We start from the raw sequence: 26,926 nt of genomic DNA, 5'->3' as shown, positions 1-26,926 counted from the left end.
GTGTCTCCGCGATGCCCAATGTATCCCTCATGTGCAAAAATCTATTGTCTGCCTCTAATGAACCGGAAGTAGTTGATGCGTTGATCGAGAAGGAAGTGAGCAAAGGGTTCATGATCGGGCCTTTTGATGACGCACCATTTCCATTATTTAGGATAAATCCCATCGGCATAGCCACCCGGAAATATTCGGGGAAAAAACGCCTAATTATTGATTTATCCGCGCCTCACGATGTTTCAGAACAAAGCATCAACAGCCTTATTCCGGCAGCCCCATTTTCTCTGTTTTACAGCACTGTCGATGATGCCATTAAATTAATTAAATTGGCAGGTCGAGGAGCCTGGCTCGCGAAGGCAGACATAACGGATGCCTTTAAGGTCATACCATTGCATCCGTCCCAGTGGCATTTGTTCGGTATACAATGGAAAGGTAAAATGTATTTTTCAGTGAGGTTAACTTTCGGCTGTAGGAGTAGTCCAAAAATCTTCGACACGCTATCAATAACGATAAACTGCCATTCGTGCTCCATCTGCCGGATGATTTTTTACTAATCGATTTTCCTTCAGCCAAGCCCGACCGTTGCATCACGGCACTTAGGCGCTCATTCGAGAGCTTGGGTGTCCCGCTGTCTCAGGAAAAAACTGTCGGCCCTCTAAACGTGATCGAATTTCTAGGCATAACCCTCGATTCAAACCGCATGCAAGCCTCGTTGCCTTCCGAGAAATTGCAGCGCATCAGACAAATCATGCTGGAGGCGCAGCATTCTAATATCGTTACGAAATGGGACCTCCTTTCGCTACTGGGCCATCTTAACTTTGCGATGCGTATCATTCCCCAAGGTCGCTCCTTTATCTCCAGGCTTCTCGACCTCGCTAAATCGGTTACGGCCTTACAGGATGTTGTCATTATGGATGCCGGGTGTAAATCCGAGCTCAGGTTTTGGTCTAAGCTGCTGGACAACTGGAACGGAATTTCCTTTTTTCGTAATGAATATTTGGAATCCTCTCCCGACCTTAGACTTTATACCGATGCCGCACCATCAGTTGGTTTTGGAGGGATATTTAATAATCAATGGTTCGCCAGCGAGTGGCCAGAAGAACTAATTTCTTCTCCGGCTAACCCTCTATCCACAGCTGCTTTAGAGCTGTACCCTATAGTCGTCGCTTGCATTTTATGGGGAAAATACTGGTCTAGGAAGCAAATCGTTTTCTTCTGCTATAACGAAGCCACGGTTAATATTATCAACAAAGGGCGATCCTCAGTGCCATTAATCAATAGATTCATCCGACGCCTAACCTGGTTGTCAATCGAGGGACATTTCTATTTCCGAGCAGCGCACGTACCCGGATTAAATAACGAAATCGCCAATGCTTTATCTCGTTTCCAATTTCAGAGATTCCGTCTCCTGTGTCCAGAAGCAGCACCCTACGGTCAGGAATGTCCTCCTTTCAGCCAGACTGTCCTCGATTAAACCCCAGGATATTACCCTATTTGCAAACAGCGGCCCAATACATGCGTAATGGCCTGAGCGCATCCACATTAAAATCATACGACTCTGCATGGTCTCACTTTAGCTCTTTTTGCGTCGCACTGTCTACAGTGCCCATTCCTGCAAATATAGCTTGTGTTACTGCTTTCATTGTACGCTGCTTCGAGTCTCAAAAAATGCAGCCTTCCTCCATCAAATGCACGGTAGCCGGCATACAATTCCACCTGCGCTGCACGGACCCATCTGCCATCAGCCTACTGGAGAACCCTTCGATTCGGCTCCTGCTCAACGGGCTCAAGAAACAGAATCCTCAAGGCAATGACCCCCGCCTCCCTATGACACTTTCTCTATTGAAAAAAATTATATCACGGTTGAGGGAAGGGTGTTTTTGTCGCTATTCTGATTTGCTGACAGAAACCATGTTACTCGCAGCTTTTTTCGGGTTTCTTAGGGGTGGAGAATTTTGCACACGCACAAATAATTTTAACCCTGCTCACAACCTGACTTTTTCCGATGTTGAAATCAAATTCTCACCATTTTACTCTATTTCTTAAGCGTTCCAAAACTGACAGAGAAGGGAACGGCGCTTGTATTTATGTGTCTGAAACTAACGATGGGTTTTGTCCCCTGTATTCCATGTCCATGTCTGATAACGTGGAGGTGCGTCGCTTACTTAAAAAAATCCGGGTTACTGTAATTTTGAATTTTTGTCGTAAAGTGGGTGTTACTGACGTCATCATCGTGCTACTACCACAGACAGCCCACAGACAAACACACACAGACTTTACGACAAAAATTCAAGATTACAGTAACCCGGATTTTTTTAAGTAAGCGACGCACCTCCACGTTATCAGTGCTAGTGTACAGTAATTAATAAATTATAAACAGCATAGTTTGTGCCTGTATAACGTTGCCCATAGGAAACCGTTTCATGGCCGAATATCTCAAGAGAGCAGCCAGACGCCTCTCGAATATCTTCGGAACAGCTCCAAATTACCAACAACAAGCAGGGGTGAGTAGAACATCATGTTATAATGTGAAATCAAGGGCCCAATGTCAAAAAATCGGTCTTGTCCTTTAAAGCAATCGTCTGTGCATTTAACCTCAGCTACGTTATAGATGTGCAGTGATCTGCCAGAGAGAAAGGAGTGACAAAATGTCTTAAACATTTTCTCCCGCAGGCTGTGCATCAAAAGTTCACAGGCTCACAGGCTCTGCTGCCACTCACTGAGCTCAGCGGAAGCAGAGAGAGGTATTCCCTCTGAGGGGGAGAGCCCTGGCAGAGCTGTGTCTATTTGTTGTCCATTTGTTGCTGGTCGCGTTTTTTGAAAATAAAAGTTGCTGACAGGGTGTAAAAAAAAAATAGCTTCTTCCAGGTTGGCAACACTGGCAGGCTCGTTCTCCTGTTTAAAGCTCAAACGTCATTAGTTGCAAATTATTTTTTTTCGGCGTGTAAGAAAAGGGATTTACGTGTGAGAGCGTGTGAAAGTGTTGAGTGTCTCACGCATTCACTGTGAAACCTGAGAGCCCTGAACATAGAAATGCTAGTTAACTGTAGAGCCAAAGAATACAGAACAAAACTTTAGCATTTTCTCACCTCAAAAATAACATGAACAGACGCTTTGTTTTTACTACATGGTCTTAAAAAAGAGTAATTTGTGTTATTTCAATGCATTTTAAGCTTTCAGCATGTCTTTTCAAGCTGTTAAAATGACGTGCCGAATAGTTACGGTTGGGGTAACAGTACAGGGCAGAGTTCCACTTCTTCAGATAGCATGATGCTCTGTGACATGCAGTAAAATAACTTGACTTGGTGTGTTTTTTTTCATGAGACAAAGCTGTGTTTTTATCCTTGCTCTATTAATATTCTCCTAATCTGCCCAGTCTGTTTGACTGATAGGCTTACTGGTTGATGAAATGGCCAGCAGGCACACATACATACACATGCACACTTTCCCTCCATTGTCTGGATGCCAAGCTGATGTGTAAGCCTTCTATCGCCGTAAATTTAGCAACAGAAGCTTCTCAGCTGCTCCTTTCCAAAACCTGAGCCCTCCTCTTCCATCCATAGTATTCCACACATCTCCTTCTCCAGGGTCACGGCTGCACGCCCCACCCTCCCCACCTTTTCCACACATAAACATATACACTACGCACACTTCCCTCTCATCCCACAGCCAATAAGGGCCTGATGATCTCAAGTATCACTATAACACAAGGACTTATTCTCTGAGCAGTGCCTGAGGAGTCTTGCAGACCTTCATCTTCTCTACTGGAGGAGCATCTTTTCCTCGTCGAGGTAGGGGACTCGTAGCCATACAGCGCGCCTGAAAAGACTGAAAAAATAGGTTTCTTACAGATTTATTTCACATTTGAAGTGAAATTCTGCTCTTTGTAGAAATAGTTTTTTTTGCTGCGTTTGTAAGAAGTAGGAAAAAGGAGCCTCGGGTGTTAAAAGATGGTCAGAAAACACAGATCAGATCATCAAACTTGGACGTACTTTAAAGAAGATGTGGACACGTTCTCCTCCATGACGTGTTTAGTGTTTGTCAGGCTCAAGCGCTTCAGTTTCGTTTCCTCAGATCAGTTTGACTGACAAAGTTAAGACTTAAATTTAGATTTTTTTATGTTTTTCTGTGGGACATTGATCCTAATTTGAATGAATTGGATTATTTTATAAATAATTATGATTACAATGAATTGAATTCCAATTGGCTTGAATTGGACTTTATTATTTAAGTGCCTTGAGGTGACATTTGTTGTATTTGGCGCAATATAAATAAAAATGAATTGAATAATTTCACATGATAAAGAAAAAATTGTATTCTATTATTGTATTTAGGTATTATCCACTAATCTATTACTGAACAAAAAGTTCCACAGTCTTAACACTAAAGCTAACTCCTAAGTGATAACCGTGTTAAAGAGGAGCGACACGGATGTAAAATGAGACTGACTGAATTGTCCCTTCTGAATGTCACTATGTGCAGACTGTGTGCTGCCAGAGGCTCCCAGGTGGGCAGTTAATGCCAGCTCAGTCACCCATCTGGGCTCTTATTCCTCAGTGAACTTACTTACATTTACAATTTGCTTGAAAATGTGCAGATTCTCCTCGATATTCTTCCGTATAATTGATGGTAGATTTTGCTCCCCAGCCCACATCTTAACCTCCATGTTTCGTGAGATTTTTCTCCATAAAGGATCTTTTATCAGATATCCACCTGCTTTATAATACCTCCTCTTTTGTTAGTGACAGGTGTGGTTTGGAGATAGTGGAAAATATTCACCCCCTTCATCCAGCTCCTTCTCTCTGTAGGCAAAACTGATGTGATGTGTCTATATTAACCTCACATTGGCATCACGGGCTAAAAACGCTGGTTATCGTGTTAGATTTTTCACCCACAATCTCACCCGCTTCATCGGTCGTTGAATTTCAGCACCAGTTTTAGTTTCAGAGAGACTCTCAGTATTCTCATACTGAAGACATGAAGTGACCACTCACTAAATATACGGCGCGCTGAAGTGCCAGTATGCCCTGAGTGAATGCTGTTCACACAGAGGTGAGGCCGCTGTCAGCTGTAAGTTGATCAAAGCGCTTGTTTGTTGGAGGAGGGCTGCCATTGGCCGTCTGAGTTCAGAGTATCCTCCCGCCGGACCCGAGCAGTGGGATTAAAGCAGCTATTTGAACACAGCTCCTCAGCTGATGGCTGGAAATATGATCCACAACTAATCCTCCGAGTCCCCTGCAGCTGTGCTCACCACTAAGTACGAAGGAGTCATCCAAAGATGCTTTATGTGTGATATAGTTGAATATAGAATACGCATCAGGAAGAAATCCCAAAACAGAGATAGGCCTCATCCCCCTTTTTTAGATTTGATTGACATCATGTTGGGACTTAGCTACACCTCATGGCTTTATTAACCCCAACCTTTACATGAAAGCAAGAAGAATCAGTGGAATTAATTAGTTTGAACGCTCGAGGTCCTGCGATGGACTGGCGGTTCGTCCAGGGTGTACTCAGTGGCAGCTGGGATAGGATAGGATAGATGGAAAATATATAGATGGATGCTTGAAGTCGATTATCGTTATAGAATAGAATAGAATACAAAATACTTAATTCATCCCCCAATGGGGGAAATTCAAATTAGTCAATATAATAATACCAATTCTAATAAAAATACCACTACTAACTAATAATAATAATATAAATAAATAAATAATCAATCAATTTGAGAAGAACTCAGCAGTCACTGTTAAAAAGCCTTATGGCTGTGGGAACAAAGGACCTCCTGAACCTCTCAGTCCTGCCAGGATGTTTTGTTTATTATTTGGTTTATTTATTAATTATTTTGATGATTATTGTTCAAAAGTGATGAATTCAGGGATTGTTGCATCCAAGCTGCCATTTTCTTACCTACACTAGGTGTAATATCTCAACGCAGCCCGCAATTGTTTTTTCTGATTTCTGTTTCTGGTCCAGTAGAGGGCGGGATAAATGCATTTTGTTTGTGGTACTCTCCTTATTTGGGGAAAAAAACATGTTAAAAAACTCGTTTCAGCCTGGTTCACGGTTACAAATGAGTGAGCGAACGTGGCTTTGGATGCATTATGTGTCATAGCAGACATGTTATCACTTTAAAATCCTTTTAAAAAATCTTGCAAAAATGAACTGTAAGTAAGTTATTATACAATGTTGTGACAAATGGAAGAAAAAGTCTTAAAAAAAAGGATTTAACCAGAACCATCTATGATCAACATTCTCAAGATGAGAAGTTCAGCAGCTGATAGCAAATGTCTCCTCAGCAAATGGAGTCAAACTAACAGAGTCCATTGGAAAGAAGCTTTAAATATGCTTCAAGTTATCATGGCTCGTCCGTTGGTGCCGTTGATTTGTAATTCTCACATGTCAAAACAAACCTGGAATGAAGATAACACGTCCCGACCAGCTGAGTGAACAGTCCAGAACAAGGTGTGAAAATACCTCAGCGAGGACAGATCAATTACTCGGCTGCAGCTTCATTACCTTTTAAGTCTGCACTCACATTCATCGCAGTCATTGCAGACAAGTCTTTAAGCTCAGCTTATGGTTGCTGTTTCATTCTCACTCTTAAGTCTTTTCCAAAAGTTTTAAACAAATATCAAAGAGACAAACGTCCAGTTCAGCAAAAATTTAACAAAGACCAAGAGATGTTTGCTTGTCTGACCGAGAGCCGGGTGTCAGGGGATCAAACTCTGAAGCGTTTGAAGTCAGCTCAGTCTGTCAGCTGCCATTTAAACATCCCTTCTTTGTTTTTCTCCACAGGTGTGAAGTCTGCTGTCACCATGTCTGACACTGAAGAAGTGTAAGTGAATCCTTTAGTGTGATCAGTCAGTTTTATGTAAAAAAAAAAGCACAGATTTCCTGTTTGACTCATTATTAAACGTATCATGTTTCATGTTTCAGGTATGAAGGTAAGTGACCACCGCTTATTTTTCTAAACTTATGCATTCATGAAAGAACTCAATTTTAATGACTTTGTTTTAAATAAATGTTGTGGTACGTATAAACTTTTTTTTGATCGTTTTCTCGAGATAACGAGTTAATTTACCGATGGTTTTCGAGGCCCCTTTTTCTCCCCAGTCCGCCCCTGTTTTATGTGTTTTATGTGTTTTATGTGTTCGCAGTTTGTTTGTCTTGTAGAGATAACTTTCATATCAGCCCGCGTCATTTAAGGAGACGGCCGGCTCGACTGCAGCTCAACAGGCGTTTACACCTCAGTGGTCCTGCTGATGTAGTCGACTTCATCAGTGACCAGCTGAGGGGACCAGGCCGTCTCCATGGTTATCGAATGATGCACGAGAAGGTGGCGTTATCGTTTTCTCGAGATAACGAGATAAATAACTCGTTATCTGGAGAAAACGAAATGCTTGTCACACCAGCAGGATTTGCTTTGTGCATTTTCAGAGCAGAATTGTTACACAAACGCTCCACATTCCATGTTTAAATCATAGGCTACTTTATTTTTTTTATTAGTTTTCAATGAAAGGGGGGTAAAAATGGGTACACCTTTGCCAGAAATACACATAAACACATATAAACAGGGGCGGACTGGGGAGAAAAAGGGGCCTCGAAAACCATCTGTAAAGTATCTCGTTATCTCGAGAAAACCATCAACAAAAAGTTTATACGTACCACATCCGCTCTGGGCTTCCGTATTATGATGCAGATTTTCTCAAAATATATTCGGTGTTCTGTTGTTTTTGACCACCTAAAAGTCTTGAACTGTAAACATGAAATGAAAGTTTAACTTTTTTTCTGATGTCTCACCGTTCTTCGCTCACCACCTGAAGACGAGGAAGGTAAAGACAAATAAACCAACTTGACATTAAGACCTTCTTCCGCTGCATTCATTTGTTACTTGCCTTGTTTCACCCTTAACTTCAAGTGTTTGATGCTGACCTCCACTACCTTAATACGCCACAAACTAACATTTGCACTGACTTTTAGGTTCTCCATAAATGTATAATGAAGCTGTAATTGCGTATATTTACATTGGTATTTAAGACACTGGAAATTTAATAGTTTTAGCGAGTCCTTATTTCCTGTAACGGTTCCTTAACTGTGCAAGTAATGCTTTTTCCTTTCGGTCGAATGTAGTTTAGCACAGAGTGCGCGCCGTAAGAAATGTACTGCTTCAGCGTTCACTAACCGGTTGTCAAACACTTCCAAGTTAAGGGTGACTTTTCTCTTAAAGAGTGATGTTTTGATTCACATGGTTAAGAGAAAAATGTGAAAGAGCCTTCAGGCTATTTACATTTATTTTCTTGGCATGTGAAATGTTTCCGAGGTCATCTGTTAATGTCGGGCTGACTGTCATTGATCTGAGTCACACAACAGTCATATTTTAAACGGTGGATGTGGAAAAACTTCCTCCGGGTGAGTTTTCCTGAAACTGAAGATACTAAATAAAATAAAAAGCATTGCATTAAACTGACAGGAACTGCAGTGAGATACAGTAAAATTATACATGTATGAAGATGTTAGCCAGTAAATGGTGTGTTGGGAGCAGAGGTGGGTAGAGTGGCCAAAAATTTTACTCACGTAAAAGTACTGTTACTTCAGAATAATATGACGTAAAAGTAAAAAGTAGTCATCCAAATAATTACTTGAGTAAGAGTAAAAAAGTGCTTGGTGAAAAAACTACTCAAGTACTGAGTAACTGTTGATTTATTTGTTAACACAAGCATTCAATCAGACAGACAAAAATACTAAATAATCATAGTACCCATAAATTAAAATGAATTAATTAATTACAAAATAGCTTAAATTAAAATAATCCAGGTAAATTCAAGAACTTCAATAAAAAATAGGCTAATAGACTTAGGAAATGTTTAAAACATATGTAACCTAAAAAACAAATATTTACCTATCCACGGGAAGAAAAAAAAATTAATTTAGGAAACTTACCGCTACCTCAAGTTAGATGTTGAGTTTCTGCTGAAATGTGCGTTTGTTTTGGTTGACACAGAAGACACAAAATGTAGCTGCTGTTTCTCACTCTTTGTAAGGTAAACATGCTTTCAGTCTTCATTTCCCACCGTTGATTCTGACATTTTTCATCTGTTTCTCTTTTTGTTTGCTACGACTGTAAACTGTAAAGCTAACCCGTCCCGCCGCTGAGATTGAGTATTAAGTAAATGTAACGGAGTAAATGTAAGTCTTTACTACCCACTTTTGGTTGGGAGAGACACTGCATCAGAGATAGCTAGCTATTAGCAAGCAGTTGCTGTTTGTCTACCTTTATATGGTTAAAAGTAAAACATATAACTGGATTTAACATTCATTAACTATTAGCATTACTTTTCATATGAGTTTAAATCATTTGAATCAATATCCTTTTAACCAAACTATAACAAGTTTAGTCTGTTTCAGCGTGATATGGAGTAACACTTGAGAACTGGGAAAATTATTTGCTCTTTGGCTCCCCCTACAGCGACGGGATGTAACACCACTGTCATATAAACAAATCTATGTGTGAGCCCTGCACATGTACAGCCATACACAGGCACATGTTGTCATATGAAAGAGGCCACGAAGATGCCCTCAAAAGCCTAAAAAAACAATGTGGTGCAGGCCTGGAAACCAAAGTCATAAGCTACAGTATCTCAGCAACCTGGGTGGTCCAGGCTGACCTGTACCCAGTCAAAACAATCCCCCCTGTCCGCGTATGAAGTAACAATATCAATCCTTACAGTAAAAATAAGAACTATCACGCGTCCAGTGTTCAGAACAAAACATAATTTGTAACAAAAACCCAAGTCTCTCAAATCATTGTAAATCTACCAGCCTGTGTGAACATATAGTAGGTTAGGTTATTCCTACTTTTATAGAAAATATCAAATATAATCCATTACATCAAAGCATCCACGTTTAGGCCGTGTTTTAGATGGACAGGCTCTTCCTAAGTCATCTGTTTTTCAGGTAGTTTTGCACATCGACAGTTTAATATGGCTTCTGTGTGAAAGGTCAACTGACTTTCTGCCGTCACCATCATCTGTTTCTCTCTCTGTTCTCCAGCAGCACTGTCCTTCCCTCAGCCTTCCATCTTCTCTGTAACAAAAGTAAACTCTCACTTTTGGTTTGTAATGGCTCTGTCATGTCTGTGATCTCCATTAACGGCCTTCTTGGACACTCTCCACCCTGCGGTTCGGTGCATGCTGCGTGCCTCTAGCCCAGGACGAGGTAGTAGAAGTAGAAGTAGCCCCTGAGGCGGAGGCCCAGGTAGAAGCAGAGCCAGAGGTAGAGCCTGAAGCAGAACCAGAGCCAGAGGTGGTGCGGCCTGTGGCTCAAGAGGAGGAAGGTACGTGGCATGGGCAGTCCCTTCACTCTTCTCCTGCAGGACATCCAACACTCTGCTCCATAGGACAGCACAGTCCTGTAGTTCATCATCAACGCACTGAAAAACATGTCCTGAGTGTTGAGTCTTAAAGGGTAGTCGAGTATGTTCCACTTTTACATTTTCAAACAGTCGCAGGAAAGCCAAATATTAATTAGTGATATTGAAAAATCTCAGATGTTGTCATTATTTTTACATATTATGTGTCTGTCTTTATGTCTTTAATACAGTTATTAAAAAAAAAAAAGATGTATTCATCGGCTGTAGATTTTATACAACGTGACAAAAACTTACTATTATTATAATTTTAGGATGTAACGGTTATGCTATTGTTCTTACATCTTATTGAAGACATTTTTTTTGCACAGTATTTTTATTAGATCTTTTTCAAGTCGTGTAGGACATACAAGAAAAATAAGGATAATAGAAAAAAATAATAATAATAATAACAAAAAGTAAGTATGCCTATATAAAAAAATAAATTTAAAGAAAAAGAAAAAATAAAGAAAAATAAAATTAGCAAAACAACAGCACAAACTGAACAGGGCGTACACTTCAAGCTTTGACAAACGTAATGCATCCCTAGTACTCTATGTACGTGGACAAATTCTCAAAGAAGACATTTTTTTGTCTGTAATCAAAACACAATGGTCCAGTGCCATCTGCTATGTAGGATTTGCTATAATAGTCCTCCCTTTTCTAGAATCAATTTAGTTGAATGTGTTGATTTAGATTTTGTTGAGTCTAAAATAATCGTTTAGAAAATAAAAAAGTCTAACGTAAAACTGTAACATGACGGTGCAAAAATCTCCAAGAAACATGATTTAAAGTTTGCTGCTAAGCAAGAAGTTTGCTGAATCCCAATGAAAAAGTTCCTTTTAAGACTCAAGACTCAGTTGCCGTGTTGGGTTTGATATGTTTGAAGTTCAGTTAGTTTCACTTCAGTGTCTGTTTTGCCCTTTTCACTAGAATTACCTCCTCTTCATAACTGCCCAGTTTGATCACGATGGGTCTGCAGAGTTGATGAGAAAAGCTGTGGTTTCATGAAGCAAATTCATGCAAATTCAGCTTTTTCCACACAAAAAAAAAACATGTTCTTTTCACCAGAGAAAACCACCATGATTTTCTATGAAGACTGTTTTACTTCCCGAATCTCTTCTGGAAGGAAAAGCTTGCAGCACTGAACATCATTTTTGGCTGCCATAAAGAAAGTTTAGTTTTGGTCTTTCTTTATTGTACAGAAATGTGAAACAGTGAACCAACCACCACTTTTTGATAAATTCTCACACTATTTTGCCTACAGTGATGAAGCACTGGTGAGACCGTTCTTAAAAGCTTTGTAGGTCCAAAGAAAATACACAGACACTTGTTTCCTAATATTAAAAGTTCTAGGTGGACAATCTCTTTTCTGTAGCCCCTCCCAGAAGTTGACATGTTGGTGTCATAATTTGCAATAAGAATCTTAATAGGCACTCCAATACATTTCCCTTTCAATAAACGTCTGAATTGCTTCAGATAACAACACAAAGTAGTGGTGGATTAATTTGGCTTCTGACCAACCTTTCAGAGGAATTCAAACGATCACATTATTAAACAAATGAATAACAGCGTCGTCCATATTTTCCTACTTCATGACTTTTTCCTGCAATAGTTAGCTTTTGCACCTAAGATATTTTTCACGGCATCTGAGCCGAATGAACAAGCGGAAACTGTGTTTGAATTTGTTTGAGCTGCAACGGCAGAATGCTGCTTATTTCTGGGGCTGATATGAATGCCTTTGGCAGAAGGACATGTTGGCATATGCCAAACTTTGTGCAGGATTTCTTATTCTCTGATTAGCATGCAGTCATATTTGCTTCTGACATTCACGAGTCCAAGCTGATGCGTTGTTTTGATTCTGATAATTCCAGTTCTTTTTCCCCTCGTAGTTTTTGAGGCTCCTCTGCCTCTAATAGTAAAATCTGCTATTTCCCAACATCAGCAAATGATACCCTCCCTAAGCCCTGGAGCGCACAACAGCAAACATTTGCTTTATGTCCACAAATATCACATTGTTATCAGTGTTAGTGGAAACGCATTCAAATGAAAAAGATTTGTCCTGTTTCAAACATTTTTCTTAACGTCAGAAGTGTGTTTTGAATATCAGCTGTGCCTATAAATGTTAAAGGGAAGCAAAGAAGGTCAGCTGCCTTTACATGAATCAATTGCCGTATTTCATCCAAGGCCTTCTGTTCATTCTAATGGATCATTTTCTTATTAATGACCATTAATATTGACCATATATATATATATGACCATTGTTTGCATTTCAGCAAAACTCCCATGTCAATGTTCAAGGCCGTCGCAGATAGGATGATGGGTAATTCTGTGTCATGTAAAAGCCATTTCTTTACCTCCCTTTAGTCCGTGTTTAGCATTTCTGTCTGTGTGTAGATGAAGAGTGGTATTGGCGAATTGCTCCAAATCATTTACGTTGGGGTGTTGTGATACAAAAACAGTCATCTTCACGATTCAAGTTCTTAATGAAAATGTTTCATTTGATACATTTATGATCTTTATCTGATGGAGTCACTGCAAAAGTCCCAGGCTTATATAAGAGTATGCTTGATTAACTAATGCTTCAATGTCGTTGCTTCAGGCAGAACGCATCTTTGCTTTATGCATTACAAAATCTCAAGAAGATATAAAGGCAGGCTGCCACAAAAAAAAAACTGCATTTGTTTAGAAAGACTGTTAAGCTCATTAACATTTGTTGTTTAAAAATAGTAAAAATTAGGGCTGGGCGAGTTAACTCATTATTATCGCACAAACTCGTTATTTATTTACGCCAATAAATATTTTATCCCGCATTAATGCAGGTTTTATTTTATTTATTTATTTATTTTTTAAAGTAAGTATTTTTTGGGGCTTTTGTGCCTCTAATGGATAGGAACGTGCAGAGAGACAGGAAGCAGGGGGCAGAGAGAGGGGGAACGACACGCAGCATAGGGCCGTCCGATGCGGGACTGGAACCGGGACCAGCTGCAGCAAAGACTGTAGCCTCTTGTAAATGGGGCTAACACTGCCATGTTGAATTGTCTTATCACCGTAGTAGTTCCAGTCTAAAATATCTTGTTTAAAAATAGTGAAAATTAGGGGAAAACATCCAACATTACAACAAAGTAATGCTAAGCGACAGCAGACACAAAACAAGAATTACAAACCAATAAAAATCAACCGCATAAAGCCAACGATGTGAATTTCTATGTGAAATTAAAAATAACAAAACCACAAAGAGAAACAAACCAAAGCAGAGGGCAGTACAGAGAGAAATAACAATCACAAGAAATTACAATCAATCACAGAGCTGAAAACAACTGCAGACTTTAAGCAAAGCAACTGTAGAAAGATGTGAAATCACTGGAAAGAGAGACACAACAACCGCAAACATACAGACCAACTGCACAGAAACACAAGATGCAAACAGACATCGAAGGAAGAGATGCGAACTACAGACCTTAAATATCCACAAGGCTATGCAAAACAACTGTAAAAAGACATGAAGCGACTGCTAAACAAATACTACGAAACACACAGCAACTAAAATGTTATATAAAGTCAAATTATATTTTAAAAAAGGAAATTAAAAGTAGTTTGGGTGACATACACCTGTAAAGTAAAAAGATATTACAACTAAAAACCATCCTGCCCGTGAAATTCTCAGTTATTGTCTTATTTAATGTGCAGTCAGAAACAGTGGCCCTTTGAGATCAAACTTTGGTAACAGAAAAGCAAACTGCTGCCGGCAGTGTTAATGCAGGATTAATGCATGCCAGGACACGGGACTTGTGCAGTGGCTGCCGGTACGAACACCCCAACCCTGTAAATGTGCTTATTAAGCTGTGCATCATAAAAAGGATAGGAAAAGGCTGCTCAGTACGTTCACTAATGATTTCTGTTCTGCTCTTGCTTTGGACGCTTGCTGCATGCAGAGGCCTATGAAGAGGAAGGTATGTGCATTTGAATTCTTCTTGAATTGTTATCTGTTTCCCTGTCAGTTAAGGGTTCTTTCCTATCTTTCACACATAGATAATTGCTTGTGTCAATGATTTTCCTTGAGAGAAAGGTACAATTAATCAGTTGGCTTCAGTCTCTGGGTCAGGCCACCGAGGTGATCTGGAGAAAAAGGGCGAAGGATTCATAAATGCCAAGTTGAGGTTATGGGCCCAACTGCTCATCTCTGCTTCTTCTCTTTTTTGCATGAATGTGTCCTGCCAGGGGAGGATGGAGATCAAGATGGTAGTTTGTATTACCTGCTGAGTCGCTGTTGCTTTGCCTGCTATTTCCTCCCCTATGTTGTTTGTTTCTTTTATCTTAGTGTGAAGGGTCTCATAAAATAAAAAAAAAACCTAATTGCACACTTCCCGATCCCAACTGTGTCGATCACAAAACTATTAACAGTAATTACACAAACAAAGTCCCCCTGTTGTGAAAAGTGTGCACTGATGTACTACTCAGAAGTCTATTAAATAGTTTTATGTGATAATTTATGACAGCCTACTTATCCTGATTAGCAGTTTAAATATCTCTGAATATATATCTCTGAATATACTGGTTTGATTTACACACTAATTTACAGGAAATTAACATTGTCAAATTAAAAGAATCAGGTTATATGGCCTTATACCTGTGTACAAACCTTTGCCTTAAAGAAAATGCGTAGTAATACTGCTTGAGTTAGATGAATGTATAAGTATTATTAAAATGTGATCAAACATCATACAAGTCATGGTTTGACATTTTGGGAAATAAGCTTAACAAGAACAGATTGTTCTTTTTTTCTAAACCGTTAAATATAAAGCTTCCGCAGGAACCTGTTAGCTTAGCTTAGCTTAGCTTAGCTTAGCTTAGCTTAAGGACTTGAAAGAATGAGCCAGGCTTTTTTGTGAAATTAATTCTCAAAAAAGTCTGCTCTATATCCCACTTTAAAGCAGCAACTTGTCATTCTTCCATTTAGTTTTGGTTAGAGCCAGTGTTGTTATTTGATCAAACCTCCTTCATAGTTTTAGCTTAACTTAGCAGCTAAGGCAATCAGCTGCTTGCTAACTTTAGCCTAGCAAGAGTGACCTTAGTCTCATTTCCCTTTTTTCAGTGAGAAAAAAAAGAAGTATTTCACAAAATGTCACGGTATTATTATTATTATTAATTTTTATGTTTTCAGTGTAGTCCTTTCTCATACCCCTGACCTCAACCAGTATTGCTGTGTGTTTATACTGCTTCAAACAGAGGTTAATGCACAGTAATTAGGTCACTGTTGATGGAAAGTATTGCTAAAATTATAACTTATTCTCACATTACAATGATCTACTCGAGGTGTGAAACAGCCCTCAGATGTAACACATCTGGTTAATCATTCTCCCTGATTAACCAGCAACTCTTTACACTGCCTCCATTTTTAATTTTGTAACCGTTCAATCTTCTCTCCTCTTTCATTGTTGTTGTTTTGACGTTAACCAGAGGAGAAGCCAAAGTTCAAGTGAGTATATGCCATCTATCATTTTCAGCTGATGCTTTTGTACTGTTGGCAGCTAAACTACTTGTGTTTTGTTTATTTCACTTTTATCATTTCTTTCAATAGACCCAGTGCTCCAAAGATCCCAGATGGAGAGAAAGTGGACTTTGATGTAAGATGACATGTTCGTCTTGGCTGATTTTTAAACAAAAATGGATTAAACATGAACTTTTGATATAATTCTTTCTACAAACCCAGTCAAACTGCTCTGTGAACCATCATGGAATTACAATTACAGGGATGGAATTACATGGATGGCACTTCTGTATTTCACTGGTCACTTTATATTTTTAAACTGTTTTTTTTTTTTTGTTTGTTTTTTTTAAATTCTTAGATTGTTCTTAAAGTGTTTTATAATTGTATAAACATTTTTATTGCTTTATAATGTCTGCTAATGGATGCTTGAATTTCCTTCGGGATCAATAAAGTATCTATCTATCTATCTATCTATCTATCTATCTATCTATCTATCAAAAGATACCTTGCTCCCACAGGAATTATAAAATATTAAACATGCAATGTTTTTAATTAAGTTACAGATAATGTCTTGGCTTGGTTCATCTAGGTTTTGGTTGAGAAAACAGCCACCTTTGTCCCAAACTGTTGCAGATGCCTGTCAGTAAAGGCAACCTTGTGTCTGTCTCTCACAGGACATCCATAAGAAACGTCAGAACAAAGATCTGTATGAGCTGCAGTCGCTGATCGACGCTCACTTTGAGTGCAGGAAGAAGGAGGAAGAGGACCTCATCGCTCTCAAAGAAAGAATTGTGAGATTATGTCTAGAAGAGACGTAGCCGATACATTGCAGAATGCACTTGATGTTTTATCATAATTTATTTTGTGTAAAAATCAGTCAGCTAATGCTTTTTTTCTTTTAGGAAAAGCGTCGTGCTGAGAGAGCTGAGCAGCAAAGGATTCGCTCTGAGAAGGATAAAGAGAGACAGAACAGGCGAGAGGTACACCGTTCCTGTCTTCTGCTTTTATTTGGTGTGATTCAAAGCTGAAGTCTATTTAAATTCTTTAAATCATAATGTGACAGTCTCAGAGAAATTTGATTCATTTGAAACCACTAATTTTAATCCATTGGTAGTAGCATGGAGATAAAGTCAAATTTATTTATGTAGCACATTTCATGTACAAAACAGTTCAAATTGCTTCACATAAAATAAAAGCATTGCAGCGGGGAGTGTAAGAAGCATTAAAAATACATAAAGGAATATAAAGAGAAACAAATAAAATAATTCAAATAAATTTAAAAAAAAACAAAAAAACAAGCAACAGTCCAGATAAATTAAAAGATATCGTGGAGATTTCATGCATAGACACATGAGAACAGAAATGTTTTTAACCTGGATTTAAAAATGTCTCCATTTGGGGAAAGTTTAATCTCCACTGGCAGTTTGTTCCACTTGTTTGCAGCATAACAGCTAAATGCTGCTTCTCCATGTTTAGTCTGGACTCTGGACTGGACCAGCTGATATGTTACACTCACCTGTGTGCACATCTCCAGTTTTTAGGTTTTTTTTGTTCGGACATTAAATCCCTCTCGATATTGTTTATGGATATAACTTGACGAGAAAAAGAAAAAGAAGAAAACAGTTGACCACGACAGGCTGCTGTTTTTCTACTTCCAGGCTGAGAGGATCAGAAAGGAGGAGGCAGAAGCCCAGAGGAAGGCCGATGATGACGCCAAGAAGAAGATAGCGCTGACCAGCATGGGGTCGGGCTTCAGCAGCCACCTGCAGAGGGTATTTTCCATTTTGTTGATGTTTTTCTGAAGTTACATTTGGGATTTTTGCTTCTGCTTCATGAAAAGCGGCTTTGGAAATCTGATTTTTAAACAGCCCGACTGTTACAGGTCGACCAGAGGAGAGGCAAGAAGCAGACCGAAAGGGAAAAGAAGAAGAAGATTCTGACGGAGAGATACAAACCCCTGAGCATTGACAACCTCAGCGATGACAAGCTGAGGTAAAACGTGGCCGTCAGGATTTCTCACTGCTGCAGGAAACAGTTGGAATTTAAAATGCTCGAGAAGCAAAATGTACTAGATAAATATCTAGTACATTAAAACACAGATCTAACCCTCTGTTTTCTTCTTCTTTGGTTTGTTATGACTTTAGTCAAATCTGAACAGTAAAAGTCACAGAAAACACACTGGAGTATCCTCTCATTTTTCATTTTCTAGTCACATCAAACCAGTGAAGCTAAGGAATAGGCCACAGTGTAAGAATATCTAGTGACATGATTAATGGTAACAAGAACAGTTACAGTTATGAATCTGTCCCATGGTCGAAAAATAATACACTACATCACTGATTTTATCTACGCAGAATAGCTCACTGTTTTGGTCCTGTGTGTTTGTTAGGGAACGGGCGAAGGAGCTGTGGGAGTGGATGCGCGAACTGGAGGAAATCAAATACGACCACTGCGAGAAGCTCAAGAGACAGAGATACGAGGTCAGTGAGGAAATGTTCAGTGTTTGAGCTTCGTGCTGCAACACGTCGGCCATCTTTAAATGTCTTCTTTGTGTTTTCAGACAAAGTTTAGGTTCATGTAACCTGCCTCAGCTCTTACTGCGTAGTAAAGGTTGGGTGATACAGATACGGTTTCATCAAGGTTAATATTCGTGCAGACCAGTACATCAGGAGTCTAGTTTCGCTATAGGAGAAGGGGGGTATTAGCAATTTGCATTGAGTGTAAGAGTAAAGAATTCACACAACTAACGGGTAAGTAGTTACGTGGTATTTTGTATTGGTTTTAGAAAATTGGTTTTAAATTCACCAAAACACTCTCAGCTTTTAGAAACCTAGAAAATGAGTCACTCCACCTGTGGGATGTGCCTGTCGGCTTAAATCACAGCTGTGTTTCATTTCAGGTCATCTCTCTCAGAAACCGCATCGACGAGCTGCAGAAACAGTAAGTCATGAACATAAAGTGGCCGTAGCTTCATTTCGTCTTCATACACCTCGAGAGTTGCAGAACTTGTGCTACTCATCAGGGAACATAAATATTCCACATTGTGGGGATTTGATTGAGTAACTGTCTATAGTGATATAAACACTATGTGTGAGGGTGTGTGTTTGACACTGAAAAACACTCACTTTTTATGTGATTCATTTAGTTTTAAGTCAGTTTATGTCATATTTTCTTGATTTCTTGTTTTTGCAAGTTCTACTAACCAAGAGAAAATATGATCTTAATGCTTATTTTTAAATAATTTGTCATTATTTAGTGCCTACAGCCTTCCTGAATACTAATATTATTTGATTTGAGGTTGGGGGTTAATTCAGTCTTATAATAATCGATGTGTTTTGATTACTATTAATTAATCTTGTGTGTTTTTAAGAGTTTTTACATTTTTATGTTGTATCGTCCACTTGTTTTTGTGCCTTCATGTGAACACATGTCTGTTTATGAATGAGTTGGTGGATCTCCTGCTGGCTCTACAACACATTGATAATAATAAAGGCGCCTTAACCTCGAGCTCACTTCTATGAAACAGCGCCCTCTGCGGTCCAGTATAGTTTATCACCTGCCACCAGAGGGCGCCGTACACCTGACAGAGACCTCTGTGACTCACTTCACTCTATTTGTGTGAAACAGTGAGAAAACACCGCTGCTCAGATATGACTCTGCTTTGGTCTTTTTCCACCTTGCAGCAGCAAGAAGGGAGCTGCTTCCCGCCGCAGGAAGTGAGCGGCGGCTCAGAGGCGCTCAGCCTGGGCAGGAGGCACGTTCCCATCGGCCATCAGCAGCTCAGACTCCGGAGCAGCGGGAACAACTGGATGTCTTAATGCCTGTCGCTGCTTTAGTTGAATAGTTTCAGGAATGCGTTTAGTTCCAACAAAGAAAATGTAAAAACATGGCACCATTGTGTTTGATGCTTGGTCAGTCTAATTCATTCGCCTGTTGTAGTCCAAAAATAAGTGATTTGAATTAAAATGTTAAAATAAATATATTATTGAAATGATTATTGTTGAACATGTTGTTACTTTTGTGCCTAAACTGTAGCGCTCAGCGACTTTATATGGAAATTTTATTGGAAATTCAGCACTTACAGCACACTTAATGTCACTTTTTGGTCTATAATTTCCTCCAAAAATTCCTTATTTTATTAAAAACTAGGGCTGGGCAACGATTTAAAATCTTTAATCTAATTAATCACATGATTTCCCTGATTAATCACGATTAATCGCATTTGTACGCAAAATCCAAAAATGAATTCAAAAGTAGTGTATAGCTTTTAGCATTTAGCTTTATTTTAAATGTGCTGCCATATGAATGAAAGTGCCATAACATTTGTTGTGCAAACACACTTTTAACATCAGCATCTTTCTGTAGTTTTTATGTAGAAGCCTCGCTCCACTGTCTGTTTCCTTAAATGACTTGCTGCTATCAGTTGTGTGTTTTGCCTTTAAGTGATATTTTAGACTGGAACTACTACGCTGAGAAGACAATTCAACTTGGCAGTGTTTACAGATGACTTTGGTTCTGTCGACTCCGCCGTCTGGAAGAACTTTAAAATGAAAATGGCCGAGTAAAAGTTCCGTACCCTTCTCCAGGTTTGGTGGATCCGCCGATTACTTCCTTTTCCGGTTCAAATCCCGCATCGGACGGCCCTGTGCTGCGTGTTGTTCCTCCTTTCTCTGCCCCCTGCTGCCTGTCACTCTTAACTTTCCTGTCCATTAAAGGCACAAAAGCCCTCGTAATTGTTTTTTTTTTAAATAAAAAAATAAAACAAACGTTAATGCGAGATAAAACATTTATCGCCGTTAAATAGGAAATGCGTTAACGCGATAATAACGAGTTAACTCGCCCAGTCCTATTAAAAACTAAATAATACTCCACAATTGATACAGCAGACTAATTTCTTGCTCCTATGTAACGTCCTCTGCAAATATTCTGGCATTATTTTAAACACCTATTCACAGAAATCCATCCAAAGAAAATAACATTTTTGTGTTTAAGGGAAATATTGAAAGGAAATTAGTTCCTGTTTCAAATAGACACACATACTGTGGGATTCTAATCTTTATGCTGATCTTTGCTGCTGCTGTTTTAAACATTATCTCACAGCTGACTGTTTTAGTTTTCCAGCTTGCTATTCTGGTTTTTACCATCTAAAAAACATTGCCAGAATCAAAGGAATAGTGTCCAAACCAGACTTAGAAAGAAGTTTGTCTCCAGCAGGTTAGACTGCTGTAACGACCTGCTCACTGGGCTCTAAACGGGCTGTAAGACAGCTGCAGCACATCCAGAACGCTGCTGCTCGAGTCCTGACTAGAACCAGGAAATACGACCATATTAGTCCAGTGCTCAGGTCTCTGCACTGGCTTCCTGTCGCTCAGAGAATAGACTTTAAAACAGCTCTGCTCAGGTACAAGTCTCTTCATGGTCCAGCACCAAAGTACATCTCTGACATGTTAGATCCATATGAACCAACTGGGACTCTGAGAACCTCAGGGAGGGGTCTCCTGCCCCTGGGAGGGGTCTGCTGCCCCAGGGAGGGGTCTGCTGCCCCAGGGAGGGGTCTGCTGCCCCAGTGAGGGGTCTGCTGCCCCAGGGAGGGGTCTGCTGCTGGTGCCCAGAGTCAGGACTGAGCAAGGTGAGGCTGCGTTTCAGTTTTATGCCCCTAAAATCTGGAACAGTCTTCCAGAAGATGTGAGACAGGCCTCAGCGCTGTCCATCCATCCATCCATCCATCCATCCATCCATCCATCCATCCATCCATCCATCCATCCATCCATCCATCCATTATCTTCCGCTGGTCCGGGGATCGGGTCGCGGGGGCAGCAGCTTGAGCAGAGAGACCCAGACGTCCCTGTCCCCGGCCATTTCCTCCAGCTCTTCTGGGGGGGCCCAGATGCGTTCCCAGGCCAGCCGAGAGACATAGTCTCTCCAACGTGTCCTGGGTCTTCCCCGGGGCCTCCTCCCAGTGGGACGGGCCCGGAACACCTCACCGGGGAGGCGTCCAGGAGGCATTCTCACCAGATGCCCGAGCCACTTCATCTGACTCCTCTCGATGCGGAGGAGCAGCGGTTCTACTCCGAGCCTCTCCCGGATGACCGAGCTTCTCACCCTATCTCTAAGGGAGAGCCCAGACACCCTGCGGAGGAAACTCATTTCGGCCGCTTGTATTCGCGATCTCGTTCTTTCGGTCACTACCCACAGCTCGTGACCATAGGTGAGGGTAGGAACATAGACTGACCGGTAAATCGAGAGCTTCGCCTTCTGGCTCAGCTCCTTCTTCACCACGACGGGCCGGTGCAGAGCCCGCATCACTGCAGACGCCGCACCGATCCGTCTGTCAATCTCCTGCTCCATTCGTCCCTCACTCGTGAACAAGACCCCGAGATACTTGAACTCCTCCACTTGGGGAAGGATCTCATTCCCGACCCGGAGAGGGCATTCCACCCTTTTCCGGCCTCAGTTCTGACAATGTTTAAATCCAGGCTGACAACAGTTCTGTTTAGCTGTGCATATGACACCTGAAAGTGTTTTATCTGCACTCTTTGCTTTTAATTTAATTATCCATCCATCAATTATCTTTACCGCTGAATCCGTCCGTCGCGTCGCAGGTTAATTGAATTAATTAATGATTATTTTTATGTTTTATATGCCTTCATGTGATTTTATGTAGCTGTAAAGCATTTATAAAAGTAATATCTCCATCAGGGACCAAAAACTGAGCTTAAAGAGAGAGAATATTGGATTATAAAGCAGATAAAAATGTGATTAAATTAACCAAGTTTTTGCATAATGGCCATATTCATCTTAAATGAAACACCGGTTAAAGCAAACAACGATCCTACTTGAGGGGAAAGACTCAGAATATAAATATCTCTTTATTAAGATTTCATTAACTTATAAATATTCTAGAAACATATAACAGAACAATCTCACCACTCCTTTGAATGTGTTCTATGACCTGGTACGAACAGTCAGCTCTATGCAATAAATGGTCCTCAGTTATAATCAGCAGAAATCCGTCCGTCGCGTGATTCTGCCGGGATGTTTAGAAACAAACAGAAGCATTCACTTTATCAGCAAAAAACTGAAGAATCCTGACAACAAAATGAAGGAAAAATGTCTTCATCCACGAGAGCAGAGCGGCAGCCGTCAGCACGCTTGCTCTATAAGTCTGTTTGCTCACGGTTTCCGTGACTCGGGAATATTTTAGTGTTCTCCTCGCAGATGGAGGTAATCTGTCTGTCGTCATGGAAATTGAGTCCTCGGCTCCATCGGGTTCAGATCGGCTCGTAGATGCTGCTGGGATCCACAGGTGAGGTGGAGACACCGGGGCTGTCGTGGGGTGATCCGGGGCCCCGGGGGACCACGCTGTCTCCTGCGGGGGCCGCGACCGGGTCCGTGCTGATGCGCTCCACGATGCTGGACAAGCAGTCCAAGCTGGAAATGAGTGATTTTTTACTGCTGCTGCGATCTTTAAGGAAGATAAAAGGAACCATTAGTTCATATGTGCATAGATGAGATTAGTATGTCAAAAGATGCAACAAAAATAAAGCAGAACATTCATTTCTGCAATATTTAGTATGTGAAATAAATTGATATTTTTGGTTTATTTTGTAACTTTGTGTTAATGCTTTAACTTTTCTTGTATTAACAAGTAAATACTTTTACATTTGATTTCAAAATTAAAATACAATTCTTACTTTTTATACATATTCATCCTTTAAAAACACTGTGGTTGAAGACACCTATTTTTAGCTGCATTTGAATAAAGCTCCAAATCTGAAGCTTGAGTTTCAAAACTTAATCACATTTTAACTCCTGATTTTATCTGATTTTTATCTATTGTTCTTATTTCTTTCTTTTTTGTTTAAAATTTAAATTGTGCTTTTTATTTCTACTGTTTTAATGTATCTGTGAAGCACTTTGAATCGCCCTGTAGTTGAATTGTGCCGTACAAATAAACTGGCCTTGCCTTTAACCTCATCTTTTATCCTAAATATATTTGTCTGCATATACTCTCTTATTTCCCTAAACTAATTTATCGATGTATTTTAATGTCGCTTTATGGTGTAGTTTTTAAATTAAACCGTTGCAATTTTTCTTATTTATACTGATTTATTTTTCTATTAATTTCTGCTTCTATTTGTTGACCCAAACCCATTTATTCTCATGTTTTCTTTTACATTTCTGTACTCATTTTAACTTTATTATGCAGACCAATTAGAGAACACTACGGTTCCAGAGATTTGATTATAAAAGATAGCTTCTTATAAGGTGGAATTAAACCCGAGCTTTTTGTGCCGACTTTATGTCAAAATCTTAATTTTGAATATTAAATGGTTTTCTTTCCTCTACAATACAGCGAGTATGAAGCAACTATGGTGAAACACGCTTAATATTTTGCTAAATATTATTCTTTTTTTGCCGTCTGTCAATTTCTTTTCTTTAAATTCTCCAGATAACTCGATTTCAGAGATTATTTTTGAACAATTTTATTCCAGGGGAGTCTGACCCCTGCCAGCTGGATGTTATTTGGGTTCACAATCGTGTGCTTCAACCACCAGCTGCCACCGTTAAATATAAACTCACTATAATAAGGGAGCGACGAGATTTAAAAAACTCACCGCCTGCTGTCTGGTTACAGTAGGACGCATCACTGTTTTCACTTCTGTCCGAACACGGAGAGATGAAATCCATCTGGAAACACAGCAGGAAGGCTTGAAATGTTACTCACAATTTCAGTCATTACTCATTGTAGATTCAAACTTAATAACTGGCTGGTGAGTTATTTGATTTTAAGCCTCACTTAGTAAAAAAAGACTAATTCATCACTTCTACGGTATGTCCCTGTAATACTGACAGATTTTGCATTAGCATGTTGTGATATCAAGTCGAAAACAGTGAAAATCTGCTTATAAAGACACTGATTTTTCAGTGTTGAGTGATTAAAAATTACTGTTAAACCAAAACAACCAAGAAAAACACTGTTGACGTTTAAGATTTGATCAAAAATAAACAAAAATGATGAATATAAATGCATCTAAACCCCCAAAAAATGCACATTTCTACAAGACTGCAACACATTAACCATTTAAAAGCTGCTGATTATTCAAAGGTTAAATGGTTGTCTGGCATTGTGTTTGCATGCAAAAAAGATTTGGATCCATTTTGAAGATCCCATTGGTTCAAATTGATCAGTACGGCCAAAAATAAATCTCCCGACGCATTCCTTTCATTTCACGAGGCGGCACATGAAGCGTTCAGCTGTCGGTCGTCTCACCACGTCGGAGCAGTTGGAGTGGGGGCTGGAGGCGTCCGACTCCCCGCTGTAGTGTTCCAGCTGCGGGTAGAAGCTGTCGTCCTGCCCGGTTCTCAGCAGCGCCTGCAGGGACTCGATGTAGCTGATGGCGTTCCGCAGGATCTCCACTTTGGGCAGCCGCTGGTTGGGGTTGGAGGCCGTGCAGCGCTTCAACGTCTCAAAAGCATCGTTGACTTTACTGAGCCGCCTCCTCTCTCGCATGGTCGCCGCTTTCCTCCGGTCTGCATGCGTCGTCTTCCTCTTGCAGGCCTTGCAGGCCCAAAGCAGGCAGTGGCCCGCCTGGTGGAGGCCCCCGGGGGCCCGCACGTGCTGGTCCTCCTCCTCTGCGCTGGGGACGTGGTGGTGCAGATGGTCCTCCGACTTCAGCAGGCCGCCGTGCGTCAGCCGGGCGTCCAGGTCATCGAAAAAGTTCAGGTCGCTGGTGGTGAAGGAGGGGTCATAGAGGTCGTCAGCTGACGAGAGAGGAAAGGGAAAGTCTGACAGATCCATCGGCCCCGACAGACGACTCACCGAGAGAACCAGAAGAGGAGGAAGAAAAGCCTTCCTGACCACAGACAGCTTCAGAGAAATCCCCCCCTCAAGTTTCCCCTCTTTGCCGGGGAAAAGAAATAAAGATAAAGTCTCCGTTTGAGGTCAGCTGACCCGAATGAACCAGGGGAGAGCTGACAGTGTGTTTAAAGGGCCAGTCTGTGTAACTTCAGCTCCCTTTGCTTGGTTTGTATTTATAAAGGAGCCAGTATGTGGGCGGGGCAGAGGTATAAGTGGCCAATGGTCTGAGAGGTGTATGTTTGTGTGAGTGTGTGTGTGCGTGTGTGTGTGTGTGTGTGAGTGAGTGTGTGTGTGTGTGAGTGCGTGTGTGTGTGTGTGTGTGTGAGTGAGTGTGTGTGTGTGTGTGTGTGTGTGTGTGAGTGTGTGTGTGAGTGAGTGTGTGTGTGTGTGTGTGTGTGTGTGTGTGTGTGTGTGTGTGTGTGTGTGTGTGTGTGTGTGTGTGTGCGCCGTGCGGTCACCGGGGTGAAACTCAACAAAGAGGAAGCAATAAAAACGGCAGTCAAGTCCATCTTCACAAATCATTCGGTCTGGTGTTGAGTCTGATGTTCCGAGTAAATGTGTTTTGTCACTAAGTGATGCAGCACCTGTGGTCGCTTCGTTTCTCTCTTCCAATAATCTAGATTCATATTTTTGGATACAAACGTAAATTAGTCAAACGAGATGGAACAGTCAGAGAAATGAGGTCATTTGCTGTTCTCAGCGAGTTTGTTGACATTTGTCGGGATTCTGCAAAATCAGCTGTTAAGCAATTCTTGTACACAAGTATTCTGTTGTGTTTTTTAATATAAACTCAGCAGAGCTCTTAGATCCAAGGACTCAGGTCAGCTGGTCCAGTCCAGAGTCCAGACTAAACATGGAGAAGCAGCATTTAGCTGTTATGCTGCAAACAAGTGGAACAAACTGCCAGTGGAGATTAAACTTTCACCAAATGGAGACATTTTTAAATCCAGGTTAAAGACATTTCTTTTCTCATGTGTCTATGCATGAAATCTGCACGATATCTTTGAATTTATCTGGACTGTTGCTCATTTTTAAACTCATTTTAATTATTTTATTTGTTTCTCTTTATATTCTTTTACGTATTTTTAATGCTTCTTCCACTCCCTGCTGCAATGCTTTTATTTTATGTAAAGCACTTTGAACTGTTTTGTACAAGAAATGTGCTACAAATAAA

The 26,926-nt window shown here is 40.4% G+C and overlaps 2 protein-coding genes across 4 annotated transcripts; one reads left to right on the top strand and one right to left on the bottom strand.

Annotated features, from left to right (window-relative positions):
- Nucleotides 1-3,665: 3,665 nt before the first annotated feature.
- LOC142381221 (troponin T, fast skeletal muscle isoforms-like) lies at nucleotides 3,666-19,885 on the top strand. Of its 3 annotated transcripts, XM_075466907.1 has the most exons (15): nucleotides 3,666-3,785; nucleotides 6,790-6,832; nucleotides 7,813-7,826; nucleotides 10,199-10,327; nucleotides 14,335-14,352; nucleotides 14,621-14,641; nucleotides 15,860-15,878; nucleotides 15,981-16,026; nucleotides 16,565-16,681; nucleotides 16,793-16,870; nucleotides 17,549-17,662; nucleotides 17,773-17,882; nucleotides 18,280-18,370; nucleotides 18,790-18,830; nucleotides 19,574-19,885. In XM_075466907.1, exons 2-15 carry the CDS (start codon nucleotides 6,810-6,812, stop codon nucleotides 19,608-19,610), a joined length of 858 nt encoding a protein of 285 aa, XP_075323022.1. In that variant the 5' UTR covers nucleotides 3,666-3,785; nucleotides 6,790-6,809; the 3' UTR covers nucleotides 19,611-19,885. The 3 variants fall into 3 exon arrangements, with proteins under 3 accessions (XP_075323022.1, XP_075323023.1, XP_075323024.1); XM_075466908.1 differs by lacking the exon at nucleotides 14,621-14,641 and having other exon boundaries at nucleotides 3,667-3,785; XM_075466909.1 differs by lacking the exons at nucleotides 14,335-14,352; nucleotides 14,621-14,641 and having other exon boundaries at nucleotides 3,667-3,785.
- A 3,192-nt stretch (nucleotides 19,886-23,077) lies between these two features.
- Nucleotides 23,078-25,888, bottom strand: LOC142381258 (myoblast determination protein 1 homolog). Its single transcript, XM_075466910.1, has 3 exons — nucleotides 25,165-25,888; nucleotides 24,509-24,581; nucleotides 23,078-23,355 (listed from the first exon to the last, which is right to left on the bottom strand). Exons 1-3 carry the CDS (start codon nucleotides 25,690-25,692, stop codon nucleotides 23,162-23,164), a joined length of 795 nt encoding a protein of 264 aa, XP_075323025.1. The 5' UTR covers nucleotides 25,693-25,888; the 3' UTR covers nucleotides 23,078-23,161.
- Nucleotides 25,889-26,926: the final 1,038 nt, after the last annotated feature.

The sequence above is a fragment of the Odontesthes bonariensis genome, chromosome 1 (genome assembly GCF_027942865.1).
Source record: "Odontesthes bonariensis isolate fOdoBon6 chromosome 1, fOdoBon6.hap1, whole genome shotgun sequence".
Classification (NCBI taxonomy): Eukaryota; Metazoa; Chordata; class Actinopteri; order Atheriniformes; family Atherinopsidae; genus Odontesthes; species Odontesthes bonariensis.
This window is presented reverse-complemented; position numbering and strand designations above follow the sequence as displayed.